The 12,032-nt window shown below is 52.9% G+C and overlaps 2 protein-coding genes across 2 annotated transcripts; one reads left to right on the forward strand and one right to left on the reverse strand.

The window, feature by feature from the left end:
• Positions 1–4,043: 4,043 nt before the first annotated feature.
• LOC109781023 (uncharacterized) lies at positions 4,044–7,738 on the reverse strand. The gene is made up of 2 exons (XM_020339601.2): positions 6,196–7,738; positions 4,044–4,348 (listed from the first exon to the last, which is right to left on the reverse strand). The coding sequence occupies exons 1-2, from the start codon at positions 7,736–7,738 to the stop codon at positions 4,263–4,265; spliced, it is 1,629 nt and encodes a 542-aa protein (XP_020195190.1). The 3' UTR covers positions 4,044–4,262.
• Positions 7,739–10,253: 2,515 nt separating this feature from the next.
• LOC141034581 (uncharacterized) lies at positions 10,254–11,666 on the forward strand. The gene has a single exon (XM_073506316.1). It carries the CDS (start codon positions 10,254–10,256, stop codon positions 11,664–11,666), a length of 1,413 nt encoding a protein of 470 aa, XP_073362417.1.
• The last annotated feature ends 366 nt before the right edge of the window (positions 11,667–12,032 follow it).

A 12,032-nucleotide genomic window follows, 5' to 3' on the forward strand; every position in this document is an offset into this window, starting at 1 on the left:
CCTCCCCCTAGCTCCTTTATATACGGGGGCAGGGGGGCACCCCAACACAACAATTGATCATTGATCTCTTAGCCGTGTGCGGTGGCCCCCTCCACCATAATCCACCTCGATCATATCGTAGCGGTGCTTAGGCGAAGCCCTGTGTCGGTAACTTCATCCACTAGTAGAAAAAGGGCCTTTAGTCCCGGTTCTGGAACCGGGACTAAAGGGTCGTTACTAAAGCCTCCCCCTTTAGTCCCGGTTCTTACACGAACCGGGACTAAAGGCCCTCCACGTGGCCGCTGCCTGGAGGTCCACCTTTAGTCCCGGTTGGTAACACCAACCGATACTAAAGGAAATTTTATGATTTTTTTTGAATTTTTTTCATTTTCAAATTTCTGAATTATTTTAACCTCTAATCTCCAATCACCCCTCATCACTGCTCAATTTAACCTCTAATCTCTAATCACCCCTCATCATTCCAAATCATCTAACTTCCCGGACAGTCACCCATCCTCTCACTACTCCAGCCTGAGCACGCTTAACTTCAAGGTTCTATTCTCCCTCGTTTCCAAGTCTGCACTTGTTGTTTTCCTGACAATAGTAAGATGTCAGTCCTATTAACCCTCAGGAATTTAGCTTGAGCATGAAGTCACACATTTCACTGTTTGAGTTTGAAACTATTGTTCTAAAAAACAATAATTATTTAGTAACACTAATATTTCTTGAATAAGTAGTTTGACCATAGTTTGACCAGATTTGACCAAAATTCAAAAAAACTGAAATAATTATTTAGTAACACTAATATTTCTTGAATAATTAGTTTGACCACAGTTTGACCAGATTTGACCAAAATTCAAAAAAACCGAAATAATTATTTAGTAACACTAATATTCTTGAATAATTATTTAGTAACACTAATACTTCTTGAATAAGTAGTTTGACCATAGTTTGACCAGATTTAACAAAAATTCAAAAAAAACCCAGGAATTTGAGCATAACTTTTTTTCCTTTTAGAATTTGAGGATTCTAAAAATTTGCAAACAGGCCGTAGGCGGTCAAAATCGGATGCGGATTTTCGTGCTGAACATTTTGATATATTATACTTTTTTTTGACATCGTATGCAAAAGTTATAGCCGTTTTACATTTTCCCTACACTTTTTGCAAAACATGTCCAAATTTAAGTTTTTAAATTTTCCTAACTAGTACATGTAGTAACATAACTACATCTGGAAGGATTTTAATTTTTGAAGTTTTTATCATTTTCTTTTGCTTTTTACAAAACTGAAAAGGCGATCCAGGGGTGGGAGGGGGTAGAGTTTGAAAATGGGATCTTTAGTGCCGGTTCGTGCCATGAACCGGTACTAATGTTTCAAACCCCATTAGTACCGGTTGGTGGCTCGAACCGGGACTAAAGGTCTAACCTTTAGTACCGGTTGGTGCCACGAACCGGTACTAATGGGCATCGCACCCTTTAGTCCCGGTTCGTGGTACCAACCGGGACTAAAGGTCCCATTTGAACCGGGACTAATGCCTGTACGGTGCCCTAGCCGCTCGAACCGGGACTAATGCTCACATTAGTCCCGGTTCGTAATGCAACCGGGATTAATGCTCTTTTCTGGCCGAACCAAAGCCCTGTTTTCTACTAGTGATCAACACCGTCACCACGCCGTCGTGCTGACGAAGCTCTTCCCCGAAGCTCTACTGGATCGTGAGTTCGTGGGACGTCACCGAGCTGAACGTGTGCTGAACGCGGAGGTGCCGTACGTTCGGTACTGAGGATCGGTCGATATGAAGACGTACGACTACATCAACCGCGTTGTCATAACGCTTCCGCTTACAGTCTACGAGGGTACATAGACGACACTCTCCCCTCTTGTTGCTATGCATCACCATGATCTTGCGTGTGTGTAGGAATTTTTTTGAAATTACTACGTTCCCCAACAGGTGCCCCCTCACCATTTATCATCTATGTTATTATTCTCTCATATCTATCAATGAAAAGATACGCAATCTTTGCGTATTCGTGAAAAAAAGTCTTCCACGATATTCTAGCTGCCAAAAAAAATCCTTGACCGCCCACACGCCACAGTTCCCGACAACGACCAGCGCAGGTGATGGAACAGGGCGAGAACCCCATCAGGCCTATCCTGAATCCCCGACTAAGGGAATGGCTAGACGTCAGTCGATTGAAAAACGAATTTGGGTCACTCGATAACGTTTCAGCCGTTGGATGGAAAATAAACGGTGCAGATTGCTTCTTCTACCTCCAAACTTTTTCTTTCACCCACCAAATGTGCCACCGGCCGAACCACTGGCCACTGCCGCTCGCGACCGCCTCGCTGCACCGCCCTCCCTGAACCGTTCCCAGCGGCGGTCTTGCCGCTACCCCGGCCATCCCTCTAGGCCCGCCCGCGTTCATTTTTTTTTCTTCGACGAAGCCCCACCACCGCCGTCCACCACCGCTCCCATCCTAAACCCTAAGATAGATAATGGGGTGATGACAGCGAGACCATTCCTTCTCTCCGGCAAGGCCCTTCCTTCTCCTTCCTTCATTCAAAATTGACTGACCCGAATTCGAAATTCAGCTGACTCACATGTAGCTGAAGTGCCTGACTAAACAGTGTAGTTCTTGAGAACAACAACGTTCCAAGGAATAACCAAACAGTGGACACAGCCTCTGGACACGTGTACCATTAACCAGAATACAAAAGTTATTCGATGGATTATACGTCAATATATTCGGAAAGCAAATTGTAGTACTCGTACTACGAATGATGGCCTAAACTCCGGTCAATAGCACCAAACTAACATTTAGACCAGGAAAAATCGCCCATTTTCCAGTGGAAAGAGTATTCTTCAGGTCATTGTATTCTAGATTAAAAAGAGCACACCAAAACAATCCGATCAAACACATCCTTTGATCTCAGAGACGAGCAAAGCGAACCGGCGAAAACTAAACACTTCGGTGCAAATAACATTATGCAGAGAAGATAAGCATCGTGCCTTGCACGTAACAGTGCATTTGTTAGACTGTTCCATCTAAATTGCCGATGGAATGCAGCCATTCTATTTACCTGGTGCGCCAAGAACATGGTCCAGAGAGCGCGTCAGCAAACGAAGCATGCCAAGATTGACCCAGAATTTCCCCAAAATGAGAATTCATGTCTTCCAGTACCTCCATCAGCTCAGTTGTCGGTCCATTGTAAGGAATCTGCAAGGCAAAAGAGTAGACATTAAGACAGAAATACCAGAATATTCTCTTGGATACTTTTCTCCGAAAAACATGGTATACACATACCAGAATACAACACTGTATGCTTGTTTTTGCAAATCTCAAACACAGCAAGGTTACTTCTTAAGAGATACTAGCAAGAAACATACTTCAGTCCAGCCTTGATTTGGTAATAACATATCAGGATTAGTGACTAGTAAAAGAAAAGGCTGATCAAGGTGAAAGGCAGGACAACTTGTAGCCTTTCCTCATATTAGTTATGTCTGGGTATTGGGTTAAGTCAGAGGCCGAGGGACTTTCCCCTCTTTTCGATAAAAAATGGGTCAAGTTGGTACTAGAGTACGTAGCTCAGACAATACTCCCGTACAAAAGCACTGAAGACAGTATATACAAGTGAAAAAACAGCATGCTTCCACCCCCAGGCCCCCTAAAATGCAGTGCATTTGAGAAAAAGTATTTATTTAATTACAAATTTGAGTATATAATCCCAAAATTCACGTATCAATCCAGAAATAAGACACCATCATTATCTCGTAGGCATATGTGACTGAACATGATTCAACAAAAAAAGTTTCAATAGGATAACAATATTATTGTAGTATAAGGATCGGACAATTAATACAACCAATTTGACAGTGACTTGGGATGTGTTTTGTCTGAGGCCAAGCCAACCCTTCAAAAATGTGGCTAAGGTTTTGGTTGCCCATGTGTTTGGCCAATGTTGGCAAGAAAAATGAATTAGAGTTGGCGTTGCTAGAGTGTATATGCATACCAAAATATTGGCAATAATCCAACCAAGAGCCAAAATTTCAGCTACGACAAAAAAATTGATACAGTTAGTTTTGGTTACCATCCAAACATGCCCTCGGAAACATGATCAAACTACTTGCTCCTACAAGTAAGAAGTAGCACATTGCAAGTATACGAGATACGCAGAACGAACACGAGAAAGGAAAATATAAGACTAAATATCGAATGGAAATAATAAGTGGTACCCAAACAAGAAAGAATTATTAAGATGAGTTACCAAAGATAAGTTAGCTGGCATCAATTTCTCGGGTCTTTGTCAACACGAACCAGCATGTCTGCCAAAGTCTTAGTTGTGCAATTGGTTGTCTTGCTCGAAAGTGTTCCTTCAGTTATCTCCATAGATACAAGAACTTAAACACAAATGTATATGTTTCTTCATCACAGCAAGATTTGGATCAGAAAATACTGCTAGGCATTTAACATGACAGTCGTACAGATATATGTTAGACATTAAATAGAGAAGAAAAACATTTTTACTCTACGTGATATATCACATGTACAGTGCAATCAACAAAATACACCGGATTCTCTAGTAATACATAATTCCGCCCGCAGAATTTAAGTTCAGGATAGACCACTTCTAATCATGGCCGGTTTAGTTCTGAAACGTATGAGCCTATATGAAATGATTAAGTCTACACAACATTTAAGATATCGGCCACCGCTATACACCGGCTACAGCAAGACATCGTGGATCTCCAGTCCTGAAAAAAGTGGATCGACCTCCTCTGCCGCTCCCGCGGGCGACAGGGGAGGCCTCCCGCCGCCGCCGGTTCCCGTCCCCCCTCTTCCTCCAGTCCCCTCGCCGCCGCTCAGGCGCGCCGGCCGGCGAAGCTTGCCTGGCGTGGGCGGCGGCGGGACACCTCTCCCCTTCGTCGTTTGGCTGGCACGGGACGGCCAGATCGATGGAAGGCGCTGGGCTAGCGTGGGGCACGGCGGCATGGCAGCGGGCGCTCCTGGCGGCGGCGTGCGGTCGGCGCGATGACGCTATGGTGGCGTTCTCGCGGTGCGGTATGCGGCTGCGCCGCCATTGATGGGGCTCGTTGGTTTCGCTCTGGCGGCCAGCGAGGGCTGGATCCCGGGCGGCGGCTCCGAACGGCGGAGGTTGTGTCGGTGGCTGTGGTCTCGCGACGAGCGATGCAGCGGCCGCGGTGGTGGACGATCCGTGCACATGACGCTTGATGGAGGCCATTGGAATAGATCTGGGTGAAGACCTGCTCGCGGCTGCTGCCGAGGCCGGCGATGGCGGCACTTTTCGGTGTCGTTCCCTTGTTGAAGGCATCGCTGTTGAGAAGTTCCAGGGCACTATCTGCTACCTCCGGGGAAAACCCTAGATCAGTAGATCGGATGACGGCGGCATTATTGCGTCGTTTTCCTCTTGTGGCGTCATTCTTGGAGGTGTACACGGGCTCGAGGGACCAGTGGACGGAATAATTGGTGGAGCGGTGCTTCATCCTGCACATTAATGGTGGCGTTTCTCGGCGGCGTGGCGCGGTGAAGACTCGGCGCCCGATGTGTGGCGAGGGACTCGCGCAGGAGGGTGCCGTTATTAGGCGCTGTGGTGGCGTCGATGGCAGAGAGGCCGGGCAAGGTGGTACAGCAGTACACACTAAAGATGGATTGGTGGCAGGTGGCTGCGGCGGCCTCATACCCGGCAGGCGTCCTGGTTGAGGAGTGCGCCGGTCTGGTAGGTGCCCCATACCCGGCATGCGTCCGGGTTAGGACCTCAGGTCTTAGATGTTTAGGTTTGATTGCGATGTCTGTTTGGTATTAGGCCCAGACTATCAGCGCCCCTTCATCAATTGGATAGGAGTAGCGACAGTTGTTGCATAGACGGTGGCTTTAGTCTTACTGTTGTATCACTTTGTAAGGTCTTATGAGAATAATTAATAAAGTGACCGTATGCATCGCCCAGATGCAGAGGCCGGGGGTCCTCCTCCTTTTTAAAAAAAAAATATCAGCCACCAAATCACCCCCTTCAGAAACTTCAATACAGATACAATTCGGGTCAATTAACAAATATATCCATGCTGTGCACAAAGGTTCCAAGCACATGAATTGAAAAATATGTTTGACTAAAACCTGTGCACCCTAACAATTAAAGTGCAATAAACTTCGAAGCTTCAATATCCAAAGAATCAAACATGCATGTCAAAGGAGCGATATATACCTGCCCTGGGGAGCCATGCCGGGAGTATCAGGGGCACAAAGCCGTGGTACAGAGATTTGATGTTGTCTAGAAAAGCACTCCTCCCAATCCTTTCTCCCTCAGCCAAGTCGAGAGCACTAATAAATTCACCATGCTGGAAGTACAATATGTTGGCATTGAATGGACCAATTGCAGAAATCCACGGCATTTGGTCTAACCGTGGTCTAGACTTGTCAGGCAACACCAGGTTCATTCTCATCTCATGTGTTAGCTTCCAGGAGGACCCCTCATCGTCGAGCGAGAACGAGTAGAGCATAAACGGCTCCTTGATGGTCAATTCGACATAGCGCAGCTTCCCCTCACTCACACCCAAGAGCCGGTACAGTTCCAGCTGCACCTCCATGTCAAAGTTGGGCAGCGGGCGCGGCAGCACGACGAAGCCATGCTCCGGTCGGTCAGTGAATGGGTCGACAGAGAAGACGCCGAAGTAAGGGTCGAGCCACCACAGCCGGTCCCCGAACGCCACCACCTCGTGGAGGGGCATGGCGCGCCAGCCCGGGGCCTCGGCCGGGACGGACAGCGGCGGCTCGTCCCACTCCCCTGTTTCGGACAGAAACCGGCGCACGACCCTTTGGCCGTCCCTTTCCCGGAGGCAGAGTTGGGCGACCACGAACCTGTCCGGCGGGCCGTGGGAGCCGTTGGATTGGGTGAGCAGGCCGAAGGGCATGGTCGTCTTCTCGGCATCCATGCTGGGGAGCGGGAGGCGGAACAGCTCGCCGCTGAGGGGGTTGCAGACGAAGCGCCTGACGCCCGGTTCGTAGGCGGCGGCAAAAGCAGCCACTGCGGGCAGGCTGTCGCCGTAGTCGCGGTCACCGCGGAGGGTGCCGGCGAAATCGAGGAGGAGGAGGCCGTCGCAGCTGGCGGCCTGGATGCTTACGGCGGCCAAGTCCATGCCGTCGGCCAGGTGGGCGGGGACGGAGAGCTGGGAGACGCAGGGGGGCTCGTGGTGGTCCAAGGACGGGCGCGCGCCCGGCGACGGCGCGCCCAGCGGTGCCATCCTGTAGGTGAGGGCCCAGGGAGGGCGCGAGCGCGAGGCCGCCGTGCAGAGGGAGCGTCGGAGGGGCGCCGCCACGGCGCCGGCGACGTGTCGGAGCATTTTGCTTCTGGGGGCAGAGACTGGAGTGGAGAGGGGGGAGGGTTTTGCGCAGCTTGTCCTCGCGGCCGCGAGCGATCTGTCTATGGTGCCGTGGTGGAGAGAGACGGTACGGGGATGGGAAAGAAGGAAGGGGGTTTGGTTGGTGCACATGTACTCGGTCCGGGCGGCTCTGGCACGAGGGGGTCCCTGGTCTCGCAGAGAAGACGACAGCGAGAAAGGTGAGTTCAAAAACCCATAGAGCGAGTGGAGGAGAGAGAGCGAGAGAGCGTGCGTGTGTGCCGCGCCGCCGTGCGTCACTCCGACGCCGGCGTCCACCTCCCTGCCGCCAGCCACTCCGGCTACGGCGGCCACCCTCCCTCTCCTTCTGGCCGTGGTGCGTCTCCCTCCCTCCATCCCTGGCGTCCGCATGGCCTCCAGCCCGCCTTCCGTGCACTCGTCTTTTCAGGGCGAGCGGCCGGTCGTCTCCGGCCTGGGGCTCTCGTCCTCTTCGGCGACGGAGAGCTCGTCCAGGGCCGGGGCTCCGGCGGCGGGGCCCGTGGAGGGGCTCGAGGGCGGCCCGGCGCGGCGGATCTTGTCTTGGTAGCCGGCGCCTTCGTCCAAGAGATCTCTCTGGAAGCGCCGCCATGAGGAGCGGCCGCCGGGGGAGGCCCCGCGAGGCCCGTCGCCTGGCCGCTCGGAGGTCTCGCCGGAGATGAGGGACCGCTGTTTCAAGTGCCTAGAGAAGGGGCACTTCCTCAAGGATTGTACGAATCAGGTGGTGTGTCATCGCTGCGGATTGCCTGGCCACGTCGCCAGCCAGTGCAAGAGGCCGCGCAGTCTGTCGCCGGCCGAGGAGCTCCGGTGGGATGCTGTCACTAAGGTGGCCAGACGCTCGTCTGGTGCACGCGTGGAGCTGCGTGCGGGCCCGTCCAGGCCTCCGTCGGTGCAGCGCGCTCCACCGCTCCCTTCTCCGTCGCCCATGGCTGCTCGTTTGTCGGCGGCGTGGCCGAATCCCGCACCGCCGCGTCTGGAGGTTGCGGCTGACTTGGAGTCGGAGCCGTCTGAGATCTGCGTCGTCAGGAGAACCAGGGCCATGGCCGAGCTCAAGGGCAGACTCCACAACGCCATGGTGGTCTACATTGGGGGCGACCGGTCCGACCTCTCGCCTGAGCTGGTGTTTCGGGCGCTGCAAGAGAAGAGGGGCATCGCGCCTGACAGAATCTCCGTCCACAGATTCTCGCCTGAGGACTTCCTTGTCGTGTTTGCGCGGCAAGAGGACCGAGTCAGGGTTGGCTTGCAGCCGGTGCTGGAGTTCAGAGGGCAGAGGTTGGCGTTCAGGCGATGGATCAGGCAAAATCAGGCGGTGTTCGCTGCGCTTAGGACCAAGGTTAGCCTAGAGTTGGAAGGGATTCCCCCCCATGCTTGGGAGCTGGATGTCGTGGAGAGACTGCTGGGTGATTCGTGCCTCATCGATTCCATCGCGCCAGAGTCCTCGTCGCGGTCTGATCTGGCTTCTTTCAAGCTGATTGCTTGGACGGCGGATCCGGAGTCGATCCCCACGCGCAGGTGGTTAGCAGTGCCGGAGCCAGAGGAGCAGCGGGAGGCCTTCTTGCCCAAAACTTTGCAGTATCGTGTGTTGATTCACCTGGCCACGGTCACCGCCTTCCCCGACGGCGAGGAGCCTTTCTTTCTCACGGGTGCATCTTCTGGCAGCGGTCAGAGTGGTATGCCTGATTCTGACATGGATTTGGGTAGAGGAGGGTCGACGCACAGATGTGACTGGCAATTTGGGGGTGCGCGATCAGCGTGGTGATAACTCGTGCAGCCGTGCGGGCGCGGTGACCGGCCGGTCGTCCGCCGCCGTGGTTGCCGGAGTTGGGGAGCCGGTGGCGTGGCAGCTTCCTCCGCTGGAGCCGTTGCAATTCGTGGGTCCGTCAGGTGGGCCAGCGCCTCAGGATAGGCTGACCTCACGTCAGTCCGCTTTTGACCGGCTAGGGGGAACGGGTAGCCAGGCGGTGGCGCCAGCCAGAACCACCGCCGTCATTTCAAATCAGGTGTGCGCCAATGCTCCGGCTCCGATTTCACCCATGAGGGACGAAGCGCATGAGCGTATCGCGGCCTCTCCAGTGCTGCCAGCTGGTGCTCAACCTTTGGTCCAGAGGGATTCAGATGAAAGTTCGAGAGCATTGGAACTGGTCAAGGATCAAGAGAGGGAGGCTATTGGCCCGCATTTGCCGGTCGGGCCCGGGGAGGATGTCACGGGTGGCAGAGTTCTGGTGGTTCAGCCTGTGCTGCAATGCGGGCCTCCTCAGTCGCAGCAGATGGGCCCCGCGATGGAGACTGCTCGGCTGGAGTCTATCCAGTCGATCCCATCACCGGCGCGCCCCGAGCCACATGTGGAGTCGTGCCCGGTGTCCATCCCGCCTGCACCGATGGACGCGCCCCTCGTGGCCCCGGTTCTGGAGACGGTGGGCCAGGCTCACGACTTTGGAGCGGTGCATGACCCGGGTTGGCCAAGGTGGGACCCTATGCGGAGGATGTGATTGGCCACAGCAGCGAGATGCTTGCTCCTGTTGAGATTTCGGTGCGGGAGGAGGGCCCGCATATGATTGGCGATTCTTCTCCAAGGTGTGTGGACGTGCGGGCACACGTGGCGGCTTCTGATAACCGCGCTCTCGTCCTGGGCAATTCTTACGTCCATCGAGCCATGCAACCACTGGTTCAGGGAGGAGATGGGGGGATGACACCCCAGGAGGCGATCGCTTTTGGCAAATTGAAGTGGTTTTGCAACGCCTTGGTTCGGAAGCTGCCACCACCACTCCTTTTGGAGGTTCAATCTTCCTTCAGGCCGGAAGCCGAGCCTTATACTCCACGAAGAGCCACGAGAAGCACCAAGAAGGCTCCAGCCACCAAGTCCAAGGCCACGTAGGCCGAGAATGTTCTCATGAAGGCTCTTGGGTTGGTCCCGGAAGACTTGGAAGGTAACGAGGACACCATTGCCGAGCTAGCCGAGATCTTCGACTCCCCTCTAAGGGAGCAGCATGTGAGGGTGATTGCCGCGTTGTTTGGCAAGGAGGTGCCGCCGACCCCTGATGCGTGTTCTGGTGCTGGAGGTGTTGAGCGTAGCTTGATTGCGCTCGTTTTGGGTGGGTGTTCGGGTGTTTCCTCCTTTCTCATGGATTGGAATCCCCAAGTGTTGTCTTGGAATGTGAGGGGTCTCAATAACCCCGCCAAAAGGAACGCTGTCCGGGAGTTCGTTGTCGATGCTAAGGTTAACCTTGTATGTCTCGAAGAGACAAAAATAGATGTATTTGACCCGTATTTGGTTATGCAATGCATTGGACCATCATTTGATGGGTTCGCCTACTTGCCGGCGTTGGACACTAGGGGTGGCATCCTCTTGGGGTGGAGCAGTGCGCATTTATCTATCAGCAATATCACTTTTGACAGAAATTTCCTCTCTGGGTTGGTTCATAGCCAGGATGGCTTGGAGTGGTGGTTATCGGCGGTGTACGGCCCCCAAGGGGACGAGCTTAAGACTCAGTTTCTTGTTGAGCTACAACATAGGAGGGATGTGTCTCCGGGGCCGTGGATGGTGCTTGGCGACTTCAATATGATCATTCGCGCGAACGAGAAGAGCAATTCCAACCTTAACAGGGGCATGATGAGGAAGTTCAAGGCGTTCGTGGATAACAATGAGCTTAAGGAGTTATACATGCATGGTAGGCGTTTCACTTGGTCTAATGAAAGAGATCAGTTGGTGATGACTAAGATCGACCGGGTCCTGGTCTCGGTGGATTGGGAGCTCAACTTTCCGGATGTGCTGCTTCAAGCTCTCTCCTCCAATATCTCGGATCATGCGCCACTTCATTTGTCTACCTCTGCCCTATTCTGCCCAAAGCGTAGGTTTCGGTTTGAGATCTGCTGGACTCGTTTGGAGGGTTTTGAGCAAGCTGTGAAAGACGCCTGGGTGTGTGAGGATGACACTGTTGACCCTTTCAAGAGGCTCAATGCGCTGCTTAGGAACACCGCCTCAGCCCTGCAAGCCTGGGGCCAGCGTAAGATTGGCAACATCAAAATCCATATGGCGATCGCCAACTTTGTCATCCTCAGACTGGAGCGAGCGATGGAGTCCCGTCAACTTGATTGGAGAGAGAGGTGGCTGAGAAGATCTCTTAAGCACACGCTTTTGGGTTTGGCCTCTCTCCAGCGAACCATTGAGAGACAGCGCTCTCGCTTGAGATGGATTCGTGAAGGGGATGCCAACACCAAGCTTTTCCAAGCGGTGGCCAACGGAAGGAGAACCAAAAACTTCATCCCTCACATCAGGCACAATGGAGAGCTGGTCTCGCAGTAAGAGAGAAAGGAGGAGATCTTCTCGGATGCCTACGAACAGTTGTTGGGGCAGGCTTCAGCCCGCGACGTCGACGTCGATCTTGGTTTCTTGGATATGGCTCAGCTTGACCTCTCGGAGTTGGACGCTATATTCACAGAAGAGGAAGTTTGGAGCGCGATCAAAGAGATGCACCCGGAGCGGGCGCCAGGGCCGGATGGGTTTACCGCGGCCTTTTATCAGAAGGCGTGGCCCATCATCAAGCATGAGATCATGGCGGTGTTTGTTAACCTCTGTCTTGGAGATGGTCGTGGTTTCGGAAAGCTTAATCGAGCCCACATTGTCCTTATTCCGAAGAAGCCGGACGCGGAGGAGGTTGGAGATTTTCGG

The sequence above is a fragment of the Aegilops tauschii genome, chromosome 1 (genome assembly GCF_002575655.3).
Source record: "Aegilops tauschii subsp. strangulata cultivar AL8/78 chromosome 1, Aet v6.0, whole genome shotgun sequence".
In the NCBI taxonomy this organism is placed as follows: domain Eukaryota; kingdom Viridiplantae; phylum Streptophyta; class Magnoliopsida; order Poales; family Poaceae; genus Aegilops; species Aegilops tauschii.